This window comes from Carcharodon carcharias, chromosome 2 (genome assembly GCF_017639515.1).
Source record: "Carcharodon carcharias isolate sCarCar2 chromosome 2, sCarCar2.pri, whole genome shotgun sequence".
NCBI lineage: Eukaryota > Metazoa > Chordata > Chondrichthyes > Lamniformes > Lamnidae > Carcharodon > Carcharodon carcharias.
The window spans coordinates 85,307,599-85,329,139 of NC_054468.1; the positions used below are offsets into that span (position 1 = coordinate 85,307,599).

General features: G+C 43.4%; 1 protein-coding gene across 3 annotated transcripts in view; it reads left to right on the forward strand.

Moving 5' to 3' along the window:
* inpp5d (inositol polyphosphate-5-phosphatase D) overlaps positions 1–21,541 on the forward strand; it is a 163,206-nt gene that overhangs the window by 94,449 nt on the left and 47,216 nt on the right. For all 3 annotated transcript variants that reach the window (XM_041182271.1, XM_041182278.1, XM_041182286.1), the window contains exons 18-23: positions 333–414; positions 6,044–6,133; positions 7,077–7,190; positions 11,106–11,185; positions 16,576–16,663; positions 19,932–20,075. In XM_041182271.1, the coding sequence (XP_041038205.1) occupies positions 333–414; positions 6,044–6,133; positions 7,077–7,190; positions 11,106–11,185; positions 16,576–16,663; positions 19,932–20,075 (598 nt within the window). The remainder of the gene's footprint in view (positions 1–332; positions 415–6,043; positions 6,134–7,076; positions 7,191–11,105; positions 11,186–16,575; positions 16,664–19,931; positions 20,076–21,541) is intronic.

Below are 21,541 nucleotides of genomic sequence, written 5' to 3' on the forward strand. Positions count from 1 at the left end.
AAAAGGCTTAGTCAAAGATGAAGATTTTAAGGAACATCTTAAAGGAGGAGCAAGAGTTAAAAAGGCAGGCTTTAGGGAGGGAATTCCAGTGTTTAAGGCCTGGGCAGCTGAAGGCATGACCAGCAATGATGGAGCAATTAAAATTGTGGATGTGCAAGAGGCCAGAATTGGAAGTGCATTGGAATCTTGGAGGATTGGAGAGAAATCTCAGATAGATTGTAGTACTGGGTGAAAACAGCCTGAAAGTGGGGTTTGAGAAAGATGTGAATATGGAGCAGTACTCTGTGGAGGTATTGTCCTGCATGGTTGATAACTAATTGTTCTCTTCTCAGCTAAAGTACAACCTGCCATCTTGGTGTGATCGAGTGCTGTGGAAAAGCTACCCCAACGTTCATGTCATGTGTCAGTCTTATGGTAAAGAGGATTTGTTTATTAGCTTTATTGTATGAGCTGGAACTGCTACCATTTAACTGTGGTACATTTATAATGTCCTCTTCTTGTTGAGGTGCAGTGAGTACACTGTCAACATCTAGCCTCAGCAATGTCAATGTTTATAATAAAATCTGGCACTGAAACAAGTCTGCAGGCCATTTTCACCACTGTCCACAAGCCCCTGTATGCAAGGACACAAAAACAGCACTGACTCAAATACTCCCGTGCACAACGTTTCCATGTGCGCAAAGCCACACTGACAGTGGCATCATACATTACACACGCAGACATTGAGGGAGCTCACCTACCTCTGGCACTGCTGTGTTTCCCATCAATTGGATCAGTCATGGTTCAGCTGATAGCATTAATTTGGGGGAGTGATTCCATGGCTTTGCGCACATGGAAACGTTGTGCACGGGAGTATTTGAGTCAGTGCTGTTTTTGTGTCCTTGCATACAGGGGCTTGTGGACAGTGGTGAAAATGGCCTGCAGACTTGTTTCAGTGAGATTGTGGAGTAGTGATAATATCACTGGATTAGTAATCTGGTGAACATGGGTTCAAATCCCACCAAGGCAGCTAAACCGTGGCATTAAGTTAAAGAATTCAATTAATTTTTTAAAAAATCTGGAATTGAAATTGTTCCATTAATGGTGACCATGAAACTATCAGTGATTGTTGTAAAAACCTATCTGGTTAACTAATGTCCTTTAGAGAAGGAAATCTGCCATCTTTACCTGGTCTGGCCTACATGTGATTCCAGAGCCACGGCAATGTGGTCAACTCTTAACTGCACTCTGAAATGGCCTAATAAGCCACTCAGTTCAAGGACAATGAGAGATGGGCAAGAAATGCTGCTCCTGTCAGCAATGCCCAAATCCCATGAAAGGATAGTTCTTAAAAAATTCTCACCTTTTCTGACCCAGAGATTCAGACGCAAAAATCCAGGCTGACATTCCAGTGCAGTACTGAGGGAGTGCTGCAGGTGACATTCATCAACTTGTGGTTGTACAGTCAAAGGTACTTGAGTCATTGGCATGTAGCCCCTCAGTTCTGATGTGAACAACCTATTACTCCAGGGTGTTGCTGCCGTCAGAACTTTGCTGCTATGTGGACACGTTTATCAAAATCCATCTGGTTTAAATATTGCAATGAAATGATTCCATTGCGCACATGGAAACGTTGTGCACGGGAGTATTTGAGTCAGTGCTGTTTTTGTGTCCTTGCATACAGTGGCTTGTGGACAGTGGTGTCTTTTGGATGAGACATTAAACTGAGGCCTCGCATGCCCTCTCAGGTGATGCAAGGATGAACATTTTAACGCAGTGAGAGATTGACCTGGAACACGCTGTGTAAGAGGGTGGTGGAAGTGAAGATGAACAATGATTTCAAAAGGAAACTGGGTGTCCACTTAAGGGAAATAAAAGTTGCAGGGTTACAGGGATGGAGCAGGGGAATGGACGGACTGGATTCCTCTACAGAGAGCCAGCATGGATTCAATGAGCTGAATGGTCGTCTGTGTCATAATGTCTCTATGATGCTGTGGATTGTAAATAAAAGAGGATAACAGTAATGCATTCCAGATCAGCCAGCCAGGCTATGAATTGGAGTCGCATCAAAATTCCTAGATGTCATAGATGAAGGGGAACCAGGTGATATTGGCAGTAACCCGTAGCAAGAGAGTTTTCTCTTGCCACTTGTGTTAGTCCTCTCAAAAAGACGTTGAAAGTCTTCCCTTGCACCATCCTCTTGGTAGTGAGTTCCAGGTCATTAGCACTCGCTGTGTAAATATAGTTCTTCCTCACACCCCACTGTATCTCTTGCCCAAAACTTTAAATCAGTGTCTCCTAATCCTTGTACCATCAGCTAATGGGAAGACCTTTTCTTTGTCCCTCTTATCTAAACCTGTCACAGTCTTGTCAAATATTATGGTCCGTGTTACTAAGTGAAAAGCATGTGGTGAAAGTTGACTGGGGTTTTCTCTTCTGCTATTAGTGGGAGGGGTATGAAAAATCACCACTGAATGTAGGGGGGTTCAAGGTTCTGGGGTTCTTCAATGTGCAGGACATGAGGGTTAAGTAAAAATATCACCTTGTGGTGCAGAGGGAGTGTCCCTGCCTCTGCTTCAGAAGTTCTGGGTTTAAATCCTACTTCCAGACTCAATGGCCATGGAAGGTGCATTCATAGTGTAGCCAAACAGGTTAATTATCAGCCTGTAAATATTTCCAATATGCCTGGTGGCAAGCTGGAGAATTTCCTGGTTAGCCATACTGCAGAAGGCCAAGGGCATACCACTGTAGTACTTTGCCAAGCATAATTATGGACCAATCCAATGGAAGTCCATGAGGAACACTCCAACTCCCAGCAACCCATTAAATGAACACTGCAGCTTTTGACCCTCTTGGGACATAGTACCTGAAGGAGGAGGATTGCTGTAGTGATTTAGATTTGCCAAAGCAGCAATGATTTGTCTTTGACTGGATTAAAGTTTTCCTATTATCACCCTAGCTTCACCCATTGAATCCACAATGGGTTTTGCAGTGGATCTATGGAGTGATGTCTTCTCACACATTCCCCTATACTGCTCCGGTACCAGCCTCCAGGAGTGGAGTAATAGTGGGACTTCTCTGCCTCACTGCCTTTCCCTCATAATGAGGCTGAGATCACTAACTCACACATTCTACCATCCCTAATAGGGCATCAAAAAGCGTCCATGCGTCATGTTTTGTGCTCTTGAGCTACATATTAGCCACCTAGCTCAGCTTTTTAAAATTAGGTTTGATCAGCTCTCATGTTGCTATTGAGACTATGAGAAGCGATGAACCAGGTTGGAACTCTTCAATGGGAGGTGACCATTAGTAAATCCGCAACAATGCCCTTCACAACCCCAAAAAGTGAAAAATTTCAGATCTTAATAATCCTATTAAATGAATACTTAGTTCTTAACAGCCTCAATAAAGGAACACTCCAATTCCCAGCAACCCATTAAATGAACACTGCAGCTTTTGACAACCTTATTGAAGGAACACACCAGCTCTTATTAGCAATGACAATTAGTGACTCCACTTAAAGGCACAGTACAACTCTTAGCATTGAACCCATTACTGGAAGATGGAATAACCCCATTAAAGAAATATTACTACAACAACAACTTGTATTTATATAGCATCTTTAACATAGCAACACATTGCAAGGTACTTCATAGGCGCATTACAAAGCAAAATTTGACACTGAGGCCCTTAAGAAGATATTAGAGTAGATGACCAAAATTTGGTCAAAGAGACATCTTTTAAGGAGTGTCTTAAAGGAGGAAAGTGAGACAAAAAGTCAAGGTTTCAGGAGGAAATTCCAGAGCTTAGGTCTAGGCAATAGCCAAAAATGAAGTGATTAAAATCAGAATGTTCAAGAGGCCAGAATTAAAGGCACGCAGATATCTCAAAGAGTTGTGGAGCTGGACAAGAATGCAAAGATAGGGATGGGAAAGGCCATGGAAGTTTTGAAAGCAAGGACGATCATTTTAAAATCAAGGCGCAGCTTAACTGAGAGCCATTGTAGATCAGAGAACACAGGAATGATAGGTGAACAGGATTTGGTGTGAGTTGGGATATGGGTAGCAGAATTTTGGATGACTTCAAGTTTAAGGAGGATAGAACATGGGGAACTGGCCAGGAATGCAATGAAATAGTTAAGACAAGAGAAAACAAAGGCACAGTTGAAGCTTTCAGCAGGAATTGAAGATGAACTGAGACAGGGGCAAAGTCAGGTGATGTTATGGAGGTGGAAATAAGCGGTTTTAGTGATGGCGTGAATATGAGGTTGGAAGCTCATCTTGAGGTCAACTGTGACACCAAGATTGTGAACGGTCTGCTTCAGACAGGGAGAGGGATGGAGCAGGTGGCTAGGGAACAGAATTTGTAGCAGGGACCCAAAACAATGGCTTCACTCTTCCCAATATTTAGTTGGAGGACATTTCTGCTTATCCAGTACTGAATGTCAGACAAGCAGTCTGATAACGTAGCGACAATGAAGGAGTGAAGAGGGGTGTAGGTGAGGTAGTATTGGGTATCATCAGCATACTGTGCAGATTAACACTGTATTTTTGGATGATTTGCCCGAGGGGGAGCATGTAGATAAGAAATAGGAGGGGGCTAAGTATAGATCCTTGGTGGACACCAGAGATAACTGTGCTGGAATGCAGAGAGAAGCCATTAAGTGCGATACTCTGGCTACAATTAAATAGATAAGACTGGAACTAGGCGACTGCAGTCCCACACAGCTGGAGGACAGTGGAGAGGCATTAGTGGAGGATGGTGTAGTCAACTGTGTCAAAGGCTGCAGAGAGGTTAAGAAGGATGAGGAGGTATGGTTTAATTGTTCTAACCCAACAAAAAGAATATGGCAGACAAACCTTTTTTAGATGCAGAATGAAGCTTTCACTGCACTATTCCAGGATGTTTCCCAACCTTTAGAAGAGTGACCCTACTGCATCAAAGAGATATTAATGAACTCAAAGAGATGTTCATAGATTCAGTGAATGGGCATGTGTGTCAAATAGATTTCAGTAGGCAAATGTGAGGTCATACACATGGGAGTTCAAAAGGATAGAAGAGAGTGCTTTCTAGATGGTGAAAAGTTAGAAACAGTGGAAGTCTGAAGATACTTACGGCTCCAGATACAAAGATCATTAGAATTTCACAGGCACAGAAAACAATCAAAAAAATGAATGAAATGTTGGCCTTTATCTCTAAAGGCTTAGATTACAAAGGGATAGAAGCCATTGCTGCAGATATACAGATCCCTGGTTAGACCACACCTGGAGTTATTGTAAGAAGTTCTGGGCACCACACCTTACAAAGAGTATTTTGGTCTTGTTGGTATTGCAGTGTAGATTTACCAGAATGATACCTGGACACCAAAGAGAGATTACACAAACTAGGATGTATACCTTGGTATTTACAAGGTTAAGGGGTGATTTGATCAAAGTTTTTAAGGATATTAGGGTGAACAGATAGTATTGATAGAGGGAAACTATTCCTGCTGGTTGGAGAATTGAGGACTATAAGGCATAGACTAAAAATTAGAGCCTAGCCATTCAGAAGTGAATTTAGGAGGGACTTCTTCATGTGTAAAAGGTGACAGAAGATTGGAATGCTCTTCTGTAGATGGCAATTGATGCTATATCAATTGTTAGTTTTAAATCTGAAATTGATAGGTTTTTAAGATACTAAGGAATATGGGATGAAGGCGGCTATATGGAGGTAGGTCACGATCCGCAATGATCTCTTGAATGGGAGAAGAGGCTCATGGGACAGAATGGCCTCCTCTTATTCCTGTCATTATAATGATCTCCCACTTCGTACACACGTCAAGTCATGACCTCTATCGGTGGGATGGCCAGCTAATTGTTAATTAAGGGCCATATTCACTTGGTTCTAATATAGATATCTAACAGAGGGAACTTTCATACAATTAGATTGCAAAGATGAAAGAATAGTGTCCAATGCGTCTCACCAGTCAATCATTTGTCTTGAGGCAAGGCAACAAGTCTGAATATTTTTTTAATGTGTCCACTGTGCAGTTTGCAGTAACCGATGTCTAAATGTTCAATTACAGGCTGTACCACTGATGTTGTCACCAGCGACCATTCACCGGTGTTTGCAACCTTCGAGGTGGGGGTGTCAACGCAGTTTGTGTCTAAAACTGGTCAGTAGCCACAAAATCTTCTCATTTACTCTTTCAGGCACATAGAGGGATTCTGGAGTAAAGTTTCAATCAAATTGGGAGATGCCTGCAGGATGTAGCTCTCAGCCAAACACCTGTGCATTGTGATATGGGAGCGGCAGAGCTGGTCAGAGCTGCTCATTCTAGTGCCTCTCAAGCGATCACAAGCTCAGGGCAGATCTTAATGGTTAAGCCTCATTACCATAACTTCTCTTGCTATCCTGACCAAACCTGGCCAGATCCACCACCAGGTGCCCGCGAGGAGTGGCCGCAAGGGTATTCAGAAGCAAGAGGCCACAGTTGGGGACCAAGATAGATGGCCAGTGAGTAGGGGGTGCTCTGGGTGAGATTGTTGGAGAGATCCAGGACAAGAGAGGCCCAAGTTTTTCTTGTATGCCTACAAGGAAATCTAAAGTGAAATGTTATTACCTGTCTCCCTGGGCCTCTCCCATCAACAATTCAGCTCCCAGCTGGTCTAGTCTGACAAGGAAGAGATCACTGCTCTTCTGCTCAGGCCTCTAACTAATAGGGTAAGGCATTGAGGTCAAGGGGTTAAGTGGTTGCCCTCATTTTAACTGCCCCTCCTCCCCTATTTTGTTTCTGCCAGGCAGAGAGGAGAGGGAACACACTAAATAGATTTTCACATGAGGTATAGCTAAATGGATGAGGTACCACAAGGCAGCCAATGCCTGTTAAACCTGTGTTCCTTTCAAGATTCAGAGTTACCAGGAGACAAGGGAAGCGGGTTGGGAAAGGGAATATAAAATGGTTTCCATGACTGCTTAGTTAATCCAGGAAGGAAAACTGAAAACCGCCAGGGAAGAAGGACAGTGGTGTTTAGAGCTCTAACTAGAAATGAAATAAAATGGAATGATGTCGACATTACTATCTGCGAATGTGCTTACCCTTTGCCTTTACTCCTCAGACCCCAACAATGCTGCTTCTCCAGGCACAATCAATTTCATCAAGTGTGAAGCCAAGTTGAAGACCAAATCCAAGACAAAGTTTTTCATTGAATTCCACTCCAGCTGCTTAGAAAGTAAGGATACCCACTTATCATTGCCCCTCATTCAACCATGCACTGTCCCATTTCCTGTGTGTGTGTGTTTGTGTGTGTGTGTGTGTGTGTGTGTGTGTGTGTGTGTGTGTGTGTTGGTGTTGGTGTGTGTTTTTGTGTGTGTTGGTGTCAGTGTGTGTGTGTCGGTGTCAATGTGTGTGTCAGTGCATGTGCTTGCTTACTTGCCACAAGAAGATAATTTTGAAAATTTCAATCAACTGAACTCTTCAAGAAAACAAATGTAATGTTATTAATCTTTCCTCAGAACTGACACTCACTTTGTGAGAATCACTGTTTATCTCCGTGTTCCTGTCTGTCTCCCTGCCCGTCTCCCATCTCCTTTGATGTTTGTCTCCCGGCCCATCTGTCAGTCTGTCTCCCGGCCCCTTGTCCATCTGTCTCACGGCCCCTCTGTCAGTCTGTCTCCTGGCAATTCTATCTGCCTGTCTCCTGGCCCCTCTGTCTGTTTGTCACCCGACCCTTCAGTCTGTCTCCTAGCCCCTCTGCCTGTCTCCCAGCTCCTCTGACTGTCTCCCGGCCCCTCTATCTGTCTGTTACCCGACCCCCCCCTATCTGTCCCCTGGCTCCTCTGTCTCCTGACCCCTCTGTCCCTCTGTCTGTCTGCCTTCCTGTCAGATAGTTCCAGTTGATGATCTAGCACTGGTACATATGTAATGGCCTGAATGGCCTCCTCCTGTGCTATCATTAGCTGATTCGACTGAGTGTAGTCTGTCAATAGCAGTTCAGAAGCACAGAATTAATATAGTGCAGAAAGAGGCCATTCAGCCCATCGTGCCTGCACTAGCTCTCTGAATGAACAATTCACCTAGTGCTCTTCTCCTGTCTTCTCCCCCTAACCCTCTGCATTGTTCCTTTTCAAGTAACAGTCTAGTGTCTTTTGAATACTTCGATTGAACCTGCCTCCACCACACTCTCAGACAGCGCATTCCAGATCCTAACCACTCGATTGACCCTGCCTCCACCACACTCTCAGACAGCTCATTCCAGATCCTAACCACTCGATTGACCCTGTCTCCACCACACTCTCAGGCAGTACATTCCAGATCCTAACCACTTGATTGACCCTGCCTCCGCTACACTCTCAGACAGTACATTCCAGACGCTAACCACTCGATTGACCCTGTCTCCACCACACCCTCAGACAGTGCATTCCAGAGCCTAACCACTTGATTGGACCTGCCTCCACCACACTCTCAGGCAGCTTATTCTGGACCCTAACCACTTGATTGACCCTGTCTCCACCACACTCTCAGGCAGTGCGTTCCAGATCCTAACCACTCGATTGACTCTGTCTCCACCACACTCTCAGACAGTGCATTCCAGACCCTAACCACTCGATTGACCCTGTCTCCACCACACTCTCAGGCAGTGCATTCCAGATCTTAACCACTCGATTGACCCTGTCTCCACCACACTCTCAGACAGTGCATTCCAGATCCTAACCACTCGATTGACTCTGCCTCCACCACACTCTCAGACAGTGCATTCCAGACCATAACCACTCGATTGAACCTGCCTCCACCACACTCTCAGGCAGCGTATTCCAGACCCTAACCACTCGATTTACCCTGTCTCCACCACACTCTCAGGCAGCGTATTCCAGACCCTAACCACTCGATTGATCCTGCCTCCACCACACTCTCAGACAGTGCATTCCAGACCCTAACCACTCGATTGACCATGTCTCCACCACACTCTCAGGCAGTATATTCCAGATCCTAACTACTCGATTGACCCTGCCTCCATCACACTCTCAGGCAGTGCATTCCAGACCCTAACCACTCGATTGACCCTGTCTCCACCACACTCTCAAACAGTACGTCCCAGACCCTAACCACTTGATTGACTCTGTCTCCACCACACTCTCAGGCAATGTATTCCAGAACCTGACCACTCGCTGCGTGAAAAAGCTTTTTCTCCTGTCGCTTTTGCTTCTTTTACTGATTTCTTTAAACCTGTGCCCTCTTGTTCTCGATCCTTCCACCAATGGGGACAGTTTCTCCCTATCTACTCTGTCCAGACCCCTCATGATTTTGAACACCTCTATCAAATCTTCTCTCAGCCTTCCATTCTCCAAGCAAAACAGTCCTAACTTCTCCAATCTATCTTCATTACTGAAATACCTCATCCCTTGAACCATTCTCGTGAACCTTTTCCGCACTCTCTCCAAAGCCTTAACATCCTTCCTAAGCTCCAGAACTGGAGTTCAATATACCAGCTGAGGCCGAATTAGTGTCCTATACAAGTTCAACATAATCTCCTTGCTCTTATACTCTATCCCTTATTAATAAAGCCTAGGATACTGTATGCTTTGTTAACCTGTCCTTCCATCTTTAATGACTTGTGCACATATACACCCAGTGTTCCTCTGTTCCTGCACCCCCTTTAAAGTTATACCCTTTATTTTATATTGCCTCTCCATGCTCTTCTCACCAAAATGAATCATTACACATTTATCCTCATTGAACCTATCTGCCTCCTGCCTGTCCAATCCACCAACTTGTCTACGTCCTTTAGAATTTCTACCTTCCTTACAGTTCACAATGCTTCCAAGTTTTACATAAGAACATAAGAACTAGGAGCAGGAGTTCTGCCCCTCGAGTTTGCTCCACCATTCATTACGATCATGGCTGATCTAATTTCGGCCTCAACTCCAATCTCTCGCCCTCCCCCCACAACCTTCTAACCCACTGCCAATTTAAAATCTGTCCATCTCCTCCCTAAATTCACTCAGTGTCCTGGCATCCACTGCACTCTGAGGCAGTGAATTCCACAGATTCATGACCCCTTGAGAAAAGTAATTCCTCCTCATCTCTGATCCAAATCTACCACCCCTTCGCCTAAAACTATGGCCTCCCATTCCAGAATGCCCCACAATGGGAAACTTCTGCTCCACCTCCACTTTGTCTATCCCCTTTAGCATCTTTTATACTTCAATTAGATCTCCTCTCATCCCTCCAAACTCCAGCGAGCATAGGCCCAAACTGCTCAATCTCTCCTCATAAGACAAGCCCCACATCTCTGGAGTCAATCTAGTGAACCTCCTCTGAACCACCTCCAATGCAACTACATCCTTCCTCAAGTAAGGGGACCACAACTGTGCACAGTACTCCAGGTGCAGTCTCACCAATGCCTTATACAGTTGCAACAACACTTCCCTATTGTTATAGTCTATTCCTTTAGCAATTATAGCCAAAATTCTATTTGCCTTCCCTATTTCCTGCTGTACCTGCATACTAGCTTTCAGCGATTCATGCACGAGGACACCCAGATCCTTCTGCACTGAAGCATTCTGAAGTTTCTCTCCATTTAAATAATAAGTCGCCTTTTTATTCTTCTGACCAAAATGGATAACCACACACTGATCCACATTAAACTCCACCTGACAAATTTTGGCCCATTCACCTAACCTGTCCATATCCATTTGTAAATTTCTTATTTCTTCATTGCAACTTACTTTCCCACCTATTTTGGTGTCATCTGCAAATTTAGCTATAGTACCTTCTACCCCTGAATCCAATCATGAATATAGATTGTAACTAGTTGGGGCCCAAGGACCGAACCCTGTGGCACCCCACTAGTTACAGCTTGCCATCCAGAAAAAGAACCATTTATCCTGACTTTCTGCTTTCTGTTGGTTAGCCAATCCTCTATCCAAGTTACTTTATTACCCCTAATTCTTGTGTGATTTTACCTTGTGTATTAATCTTTTGTGTGGCCCCTTATCAAAGATGTTTGATAACGTTTGAGGACTCTGGGTCTATACTCGATGGAGTTATTGAGCCTGAGGAGCCTGGTTATTGAAGCTTCTAGTTGTTTGCATATGCTTGACTCTGATTTGAGCAGGAATCTATACAAATCTTGTGCTCCCTCTAGACGTTGTGAAGAGTGCTGAAGGTGAGAACCAGGAGTCCAGAGATGAGAACCTGACTGTTGTATGGAGCAGTCCCCCTGAGGTAACCTAGACTTTCTGGTTGTCTAATTTCTCGTTGTCATAAGGTGGGTTTAGGTTTTCAGTGTTCCATATTTCTTAAGAAATAGTTCATTTGTTTGAAGAAGCTGCTGGTCAGTGCAGTTGTAATAATTATAAACAGTAATCCTACTTTGTATTTTTATAAGAAACTAACCCTTACCCTGCTGAACTCTGTACAGTTATAAAGTGAATAATCCTTACCCTGCTGAGTGAACAGGAGCTCTGTACAGTTACACAATGAATAATTCTTACCCTGCTGAATGAACAGGAGCTCTGTACAGTTAAACAATGAATAATCCTTACCGTGCTGAGTGAACAGGAGCTTTGTACAGTTACACAGTGAGTAATCCTTACCCTGCTGAGTGAACAGGAGCTCTGTACAGTTACACAGTGAGTAATCCTTACCCTGCTGAGTGAACAGGAGCTCTGTACAGTTACACAGTGAATAATCCTTACCCTGCTGAATGAACAGGAGCTCTGTACAGTTACACAATGAATAATCCTTACCCTGCTGAATGAACAGGAGCTCTGTACAGTTACACAGTGAGTAATCCTTACCCTGCTGAATGAACAGGAGCTCTGTACAGTTACACAGTGAGTAATCCTTACCCTGCTGAGTGAACAGGAGCTCTGTACAGTTACACAGTGAGTAATCCTTACCCTGCTGAATGAACAGGAGCTCTGTACAGTTACATAGTGAGTAATCCTTACCATTCTGAATGAACAGAAGCTCTGTACAGTTACACAGTGAGTAATCCTTACCCTGCTGAATGAACAGAAGCTCTACACAGTTACATAGTGAGTAATCCTTACCCTGCTGAATGAACAGGAGTTCTGTACAGTTACACAGTGTGGTAAAGTGGAGTACCATGTGCCTTTAAGAGAATGCAAGTGGACTAACCATGTGACAGTAGTGACCAATCATTGTACAGCACGGTCTACTGATTAACTGTAAGTCTAGAGCTGGAGGTGGTTGTGGGTGCATGCAAGGATTTTGAGCTCTGTCCTCTGTTGCAATAAACAATCACAGTTTGTTCTTATATCAGTCTCTCTCCATTATTGATAGCAAGCATCAACTAACAAGTGTGCATGAAGGTGTGCAATTCGAGTTTACTAAGACATAAAACATAGTGAGTAACCCTTACCCTGCTGAATGAACATGAGCTTTGTACAGTTACACAGTGAGTGTAACACATTTGAGTAACACATATTCTGGAATATGTGAGCATAACACAGTGAGTAGAACATGTTCTGGAACCAATCAGAGAGCAGGTTATATTAGACTTGGTATTGTGTAAAACAAAAACAGAATTACCTGGAATTACTAGGTAATTCTATTTTTGTTTTGGATTTCCAGCATCTGCAGTTTTTTTTGTTTTTATCTTGGTATTGTGTAACGTGGCAGGATTAATTAATGACCTCAAAACAAAGGCACCCCTAGGTAGCAGCAACCACAATATGATTGAGTTTTACATCCAGTTTGAAAGGAAGAAGAGTAGGTCTAAGACTACTATCTTAAACTTAAATAAGAGCAACTATGTTGGGATGAAAGCTGAGCTAGCTGAAGTGAACAGGGAAACTAGACTAGAGGATAGACCAATAGAGAAGCAGTGGCAGACATTTAAGGGGATAATTCAAAGTATTCAGAATAAGTACATTCCTCCTATAAACAAAAATTCTAAGGGGAGGATCCATCATCCGTGGTTAACTAGAGATGTTAAGGAAAGCATCAAACTTAAGGAAAAAACATACAACTCCACAATGATGAGTGGCAGGACAGATGATTGGGCAGAATATAAAGAACAGCAGAGAATGACTGAAAGGTTAATCAGGAGAAAGAAATTAGAGTATGAGAGGAAGCTAGCTAGAAATGTAAAAACGGATAGCAAGAGTTTCTACAGGTAATTAAAAAGGAAAAGAAAAGGTAAAGTGAATGTTGGTTCTCTAGAGAGTGACAGTGGGGAGTTAATAGTAGATAATAAGGAAATGGCAGAAGAAATGAACAATTATTTTGCTTCTATGTACACTATAGAAGATACAAAAAATATTCCAGTAATAGCTGCAAATCAGGAGGTGAACGGGAGAAAGGAACTTGGTGAAATTGAAATCACTAGGGAAACAGTATTGAGCAAGGTGATGGACCCAAGTCTCTGGGTCCGAATGGATTACATCCTAGGGTTTTAAAAGAGGAGGCTAATAAGGTAGTTGATGTGCTGGTGTTAATTTTCCAGAATTCGCTAGATTCTAGAAAGGTTCCATCAGATAGGAAAGTAGCAAATATAACCCTTATATTCAAGAAGGGAGGGAGGCAGAAAACTGGAAACTTTAGGCCAGTTATCTTGGCGTCTGTCATGGAAAAGTTATTAGAATCGATTGTTAAGGAGGTTTTAGCTGGGAACTTAGAAGAGCTCAAGGCAAAGGGAAAGAGTCAGCATGGTTTTGTGAAAGGAAAATCATGTTTAACCAATTTATTGGAGTTTTTTGAAGGAGTAACATGCACAGTGGATAAAGGGGAGCCTGTAGACGTACTGTACTTGGATTTCCAGAAGGCATTTGATAAGGTGCCACATCAAAGATTATTACGGAAAATAAAAGCGGATGGTGTAGTGGATAATATATTAGCATGGATAGAAGATTGGCTGGCTGGCAGAAAGCAGAGAGTCTTTGGATCTTTTTCTGATTGGCAGCATGTGACGAGTGGAGTCTCACAGGGGTCTGTATTGCGGCCTCAAATTTTTAGGATTTACATCAATGACTTAGATGAGGGGAGTGAAGACATGGTAGCTAAATTTGCACGTGACACAAAGATAGGTAGGAAAGTATGTTGTGAAGAGGACATGAGGAGGTTGCGGATGGATATAGTTAGGTTGAGTGAGTGGGAAAAAGTGGCAGATGGAGTTTAATGTTGGAAAATGAGAAGTTGTTCCTTTTGGCAGGAAGAACAAAAAAGCAGTATTATTTAAATGGAGAACAGCTGCATAATTCTGAGGTGCAGAGGGATCTAGGTATTCTAGTACTTGAGTCATAAAAGTTAGTATGCAGGTACAGCAAGTAATTAAGAAGGCTAATGGAATGCTATCCTTTATTACAAGAGGGATCATACGTAAAAGTGAGGATGTTATGCTTCAGTTATACAGGGTTTTGGTGAGACTGCACCTCGAATACTGTGTGCAGTTTTGGTCTCCTTATTTAAGGAAGGATGTAAATGCATTGGAGGTGATTCAAAGGAGGTTTACTGGATTGATACCTGGAATGGGTGGGTTGTCTTATGAGGAGAAGTTGGACAAACTGGACTTGTTTCCAGTTGCGTTTAGAAGAGTGAGGGGTGATTGAAATATGCAAGATCCTGAATGGCCTTGACAAGGTGAATGTGGCAAGGATGTTTCTTGTGGGTGAATCCAGAACTAGGGGGCACTGTTTTAGAATTAGGTGTCACCCTTTTAGAACAGAGATGAGGAGAATTTTTTTTCTCTTGGAAGGTTGTGCAACTATGGAATTCTCTGCCTCAGAAGGCGGAGGCAGGGTCATTGAATATTTTTAAGGCAGAGGTAAATAGATTCTTGTTAGCCAAGGGAATCAAAGATTCTCAGGGTTAGATGGGAATGTGGAAATTGAAATGCAAGAAGACCAGCTGTGATCTTATTGAATGGCGGAACAGGCTCGAGGGGCTGAATGGTCTACTCCTGTTCCTATATCTTATGTTCTTATGTTCTTAACCCTTACCCTGCTGAATAACAGGAGCTCTGTACAGTTACACAGTGAATAATCCTTACCTTGCTGAATGAACAGGAAGTCAATTACAACCTAGGCCTCTTCGCCAATAAATGCTGTGATTAATGAATCTCTTAGTTTGTCCTCACTGTAATTGAAAGGGGAAAGATTTCACTGCAGTCAAAGAAAGTGTTATCCCTAAGAACTGACAGAGAGTCAGGGCAGTGAAAATTGAAAATGCATCACCCAAAGATTGTTGATACTTGAGTGGCATCTCTATATAAATATCTATACAAAACACATTTGTAGAATGCTCCAAAAGAGACTTGTGAAGATTGAGGACCATGTTGTTAAAGATAAAGAATGGATGGAAGGAAGGCCAAAGGATAGAACACAGAAAGTAAATGGATGTTACTCAGGTAGTGATTTGTATTGGGACTAAGTGATTGAGACACTCAGGCATCGACTGAAGAATAGAAAAAATTGCTGATGATACCAAAGTAGGAAGCACATCAAGTTGTTACAAAGAGCTTGGAAGTCTGCAAGAAGAACGAGAACAGAGTGGGTGAGTTGGTGGTGGATACAGCTTAATTAAGAGAAACATGGGTGTAATTTTATTTGGAAAAAGAACATGACCTAATTGGTAAAATTCTCAAAGGAACAGAAGAGCAGAGAGAACCAGCAGTATAACACATAAATCAGGTGGTGTAGGTACACAGATCCGGGTTTTGTATTTATAGGGTCATTGAGTTTACAGATCTGTTTGACATTGGATAAAGTACTTTGGATAGGCCATTATAGAAAGGATATTGGAGCCGTGGAAAACAGTGCAGCCTTATGTCAGTAAAATGATACCGGGGATGGAAGGATATCACTCCAAAACTGGAAGTTATTGAGGTCCTGGACTTGGAAAAGCCCGCAATCTGTGCAAAACCCAGAGGCAAATCCTTCTGTTTCTGCATGTCCATTCGAAACTTCTAAATCTGAAATAAACTACTCCTCTCAGCTTTCTGCTTAATGGATCCTGACTGTCACTCAGTGTTTCTGTCTAAAAACTTCACTTCCCTCTCTCTTTAGCCAGGAGAAAGAACCTTTCCAGTAGGGCCTAAAAGCTATTGGCTCACCTCATCTCAGTCCTAAATGATCACCCTTTTAACCTGAAGCTGTGGCCCCATGTTCTAAATCCCCCTGCCAGGGGAAACAACCTCTCACTGTCTACCATATCAAACCCCTTCAGAATCTTGTATTATTCATTGAGACATGACAAGAAAATTAGATTAGAAAGGATAACTCTGATGAATTGCTTGCAGCAGCAAAATCATGATGGTTGAGTGGCCTTGTTGATGACGCAGTAACACTAGTTTGTAAGTGAGCCTTGTGAACTGTTTGACCCTAGGTTTGAGACTTGAGGCTTGGCTTTGATGAGGGGCAATTTTGACCAGACTGTAGCAGTAGGGCCTAAAAGCTATTGGCTCACAATTGAGAGATACCAGAGGACAACCAGTGCTCCCAGAATTCATTCTCAGTAGGAATCAGTGCCTTTGAATATGTGGAATAGAATGACTGTGAAACATATCTTGCTGAAGCTATCAGTGCTACTGGTGTCCTGGGTCTGCCCTTTAATCAGATATAACTCACCATCTCTCTCTTTCCCTGTCACAGTTGATACCCATTATCTCCGACCCAGAGTATTTACTGGACCAACACATCCTCATCTGCGTCAAGTCTACTGACAGCTACGAATCCTATGGTAAGCATGAATACACATGGGTATCTGGACAGATCCTGTGCACAGCTAACCAGAGAAGCTTCCTGCTGTAGTTCCTACTCCAAGAATAGCAGATGGAGACAGGAGGTATAACCTAGAGCATAAGAAAAGTTAAAGACAATGGAGGTAATTTGGCCCATCAAAGCATCTTCCTCTATTTCTTCAACTCTTTCATTGAAGCCCAAGAGAAGATGATGGTGGGCTGCCTTCTTGAGCTGCTGCAGTCCACATGGTGCTGTTAGATATGGAGTTCCAGCATTTTGACCCAAGGAGGGTGGCAGCGATAGGAGAGATATTGGACATACTGTAACAGAGCAGTGGTTGACTCTAGCTGAAACACTTTTCACTGAGCTGCAGGCTAGTGTGGGGCTTCTACCTCTTGTTCATCTTCCACTATTATCATCAGTATGTCTCCCTCAGCTTTCTGAAGGTCTGCGTCTAGTGGTGGCTGCATGTTTTGTTCCCATTGCAGGGCAATGTTAAACAGTAAACCATTATCATGCAGCGCACTCTGCTCTGCTGTACTGCAAAAAGCTACCAGACCTATTTAAGCAGAGGAAACATTGCTTAAGTTGGCCTGCTCAGTGGGGGCACTCCTCAAGTCATGGATCTAAATAGTGCTGTTCCACCACAGAATCTGGGTTCCTGAGAGGAATTGTATCAAGAATAGCCCTCATCACCAAGCAGCCAGCCTCTTGTTGCTGTGTGGGGATAAAGAGTAGGGCTGAGGTATGAAGCATTGGTACAAGATACAAGTGTTTTTTTTAATTCAGTCATGGGATGTGGGCTTTGCTGGCTGGGCCAGCATTTATTACTCATCCCTAATAGCTCTTGAGAAGGTGGTGGTGAGCTGCCTTCTTGAACAGCTGCAGCCCATGTGGTGTAGGTACACCCACAGTGTTGTTAGGAAGGGAGTTCCAGGATTTTGATCCAGCGACAATGAAGAAATGGCCGATATATTTCCAAATTAGGATGGTGAGTGACTTGTAGGGGAACTTCCAGGTGGTGCTGTTCCCATTTATCTGCTGCCTTCGTCCTTCTGGGTGGTAGTGGTCATGAGTTTGGAAGGTGCTATCTAAGGAGCCTTAGTGAATTCCTGCAGTGCATCTTGTAGATGGCACACACTGCTGCTACTGTGCGTCAGTGGTGGAGGGAGTGAATGTTTGTGCATGTGGTGCCAGTCAAGCGGGCTGCTTTGTCCTGGATGATGTCCAGCTTCTTCAATATTATAGGGGCTGCACTCATCCAGGCAAGCGGGGAGTATTCCATCACATTCCTGACTTGTGCCTTGCAGATAGTGGACAAGCTTTGGGGAGTCGGGAGGTGAGTTACTCATCACAGGATTCCTAGCCTCTGACCTGGCTCTTGTAGCCACAGTATTTATATAGAAACATAGAAACTAGGAGCAGGAGTAGGCCATTTGGCCCTTCGAGCCTGCTCCGCCATTCATTATGATTATGGCTGATCATCCAACTCAATAGCCTGCTCCTGCTTTGTCCCCATACCCTTTGATCCCTTTTGTTACAAGAGCTATATCTAACATATATGTTAGTTCAGTTCAGTTTCTGATCAATGGTAACCCCCAGGATGTTTATAGTGGGGGATTCAGTGATGGTAATGCCATTGAACATCAAGGGGCGATGGTTGGATTCTCTCTTGTTGGAGACGGTCATTGCCTGACACTTGTGTGGCGCGAATGTTACTTGCCACTTGTCAGCCCAAGCCTGGATATTATCCAGTCTTGCTGCATTTGGACATAGACAGCTTCAGTATCTGAGGAGTCATGAATGGTGCTGAATATTGTGCAATCATCAGCGAATATCCCCACTTCTGACCTTATGATGGAAGGAAGGTCATTGATGAAGCAGCTGAAGATGGTTGGGCCTAGGACACTATCCTGAGGAACTCCTGCAGTGATGTCCTGGAGCTGAGATGACTGACCTCCAACAACCACAACCATCTTCCTTTGTGCTAGGTATGATTCCAGCCAGTGGAGAGTTTTTCCCCTGATTCCCATTGACTCCAGTTTTGCTAGGGCTCCTTAATGTCACACTCGGTCAAATGTGAACTTGATGTCAAGGGTAGTCACCTTGGGAGTTCAGCTCTTTTGTCCATATTTGAACCAAAGGCTGTAATGATGTCAGGAGCTGAGTAGCGCTGGTGGAACCCAAACTGGGCATCAGTGAGCAGCTTATTACTAAGCAAGTGCCGCTTGACAGAATGCTGCAAGTGATCATACATCAATTGCATGCTGATGAAGTGGAAGACCTGTGAATCATGAAGGCAGTGGGTCATGTGAAGGAGCCTGCAGGGAGATGTGTGTGCAGACAATGAGGTCCTGGACTTGGGAAAGCCTGCAATCTGTGCAAAGCCCAGAGGCATATCCTGCTGTTTCTGCATGTCCATTCGAAACATCTAAATCTAAAATAAGCTACTCCTTTCAGCTTTCTGCCTAACGGATCCTGACTGTCACTCATTGTTTCTGTCCAAAAACTTCACCTCCCCCTCTCTTTAAACAGGAGAGAGAGCCTTTCCACAATACCTCAGATCAGGCACTTCCCAATGTAAATGGATGTGAGGCAGTTCTCAATTTCTGTAAAGACTAATGAATTGTTTGGTGTTTTCTGGCTTTGAAGAGCAAAAAGCTTCCCTACCTAGTCCATTAATATTTTAACAACCTTTTGGCAGTTTATTTATACAACATTATGCAAATTCACAATGCTTTAAAAATTCAACATTTAAATAAGGAACCAGAGGAGTGAAGAGAAACATGTGATATACAGCAATTTGTTATCATCTAGAACGCACTGACTGAAAGGATGGTGAAAGCAGATCCAATAGTATTTTTCAAAGGGCATTTAGGTATATACTTGAAAAAGAAAGCTTGCAGAGCTATTGGGAAAGAGCAGGGGAGTAGGACTAATTGGATAATTCTTTCAAAGAGCTGGCACTGGCTTGATGGGCTGAAAGGCCTGCTTCCATGATACATCATTCTATAGTTATAATCAGGAATGATATTTCTTATTAATGTTATTTGTACACACTGTCCTATTCTTATAGAATCATAAATTCATAAAATAATGGCGCACAGGAGGAGACCATTCAGCCCATTGTGCCTGTGCTAGCTCATTGAAAGAGCTATCCAGTTAAATCCAATTCCCCACCTTTTTCCTCCTCAACTGCAAACGTTTCCCCTGTCTTGCCATATCATGTTTAACTCTGAGAATTTGCCCTGTGTTTCACTGCCCAGGTGAGGGTTGCATTGCTCTGCAAGCCAACTCTAAAGAGATAATGTTCAACGTACCACTGGAGCACCGCGGGGAGGAGACAGGCAATTTCAGCGGATCATATAAGCTGACCATTTCAGATCGTAAACAACGGGAGAGGACTTACGGTAATGTTCAGCTTTTTCTTTTCTCATGTTTCGTTGAGATGGAGAGGCCTATGGTTTCATTTTGTTCAGCCCTGCAGCTCCCACAATGCCTGGTGCAATATATGCACATACAGCCTTTTAAAGACACAGGGAAAGGGCAGGGAAATGGGATTAACTCCAGTTGAGGATTGCAAAGGAACAACATGGCCAAAGGGCCAACAATTAAATGTTATCACAATGAAAGTGAGGAATGAGGTTAGAAACTTCTTTACATAGAGTTGGTGAAACAGGGAGTGCTTCGGTTGAGGCAGAAACCAATGAGCCTCAAGTGAAAAGTGAATAAATGTTTGAAGAGGGGAAGCTAAAGGGCAGTTTGGAGCTGCTGTAGCTGGCACAGACAAGGTGGACCAAATGGTCTGCTTCTCTACTGTAAATCGAATGGGCGGGAGGCAGGGGTTCGAGCAGCTCACAGTGCCCCCTAGTGTCAATCAGCCAAGTTAGGCAGGTGCCTCTGCCAATTTTTTCCAGTTGCACTTCCACTTTCCATTAACTCTTGAACAACGTTCCGATCCCCTGAATCTCATGGGGACAACTTGCTGAATGGCAACTGTATCAGAGAGTCACAGGTGCTGAAAGTTTACATGAGTGGCTATTTCCTATGCTTGAGCCAGGACTTGGAACCACAACTCCCCCCAGGAGCCGCCCCACTCACCTTTGCCATTTCCGAGATTTTGTGGTGGAATTGGCAGCGCACAGTGCATACGTCTACCCATATATGGGCAAGTGGAATTGAGATGGTACACAATCATGGAAAAATGTATGGTTTCTTACTCAGCCTCATTTAGAGTACTGTACACAGTTCTAGTCTCCATATTACAAAAAGGATTTAGAGACACTGGCAAAGGGGCAAAATATATTTGCAAAGATTATAGCAGAGCCAAAAGGTTATAACTATCAGGAAAGGCTGAATAGGCTGGGGATCTTTTCTCTAGAAAAGAGAAGGATGAGGGATCACCTGACAGAGATCTGAACTGAGTCCCCATCGCCTGCTCAGGGGGATGCAAAAGATCCCATGACACTATTTTGAAGACGAGCAAGTGAGTTATCCAGGGTGTCCTGGTCAATATTTATCCCTCAATCAACATCATAAAAAACAGATCGATTAATCATGATCACATTGCTATCTATGGGAGCTGGCTGTGAACCTACTGGCTTCCATGTTCCCTACAACAGTGACTACACTTCATTGACTTTTAAGCACTTTGAGACAACCAGTTGTCATTAAAAGCACTACACAAAGCAAGTCTTTTGTTTTTTATCCAGAGAATTGTGAAGGACTTGATAGGATAGATGTAAATAAAATTTTCCACTTATGGCAAGTCCAAAACCTGGGGCAGTAAACATAAGGTAGTCACTTATGAATCCAATGTGGAATTCAGGGGCAACTTAGAGGGTGCCGAGAATGGGTATTTGGGTTTTGAAATGCA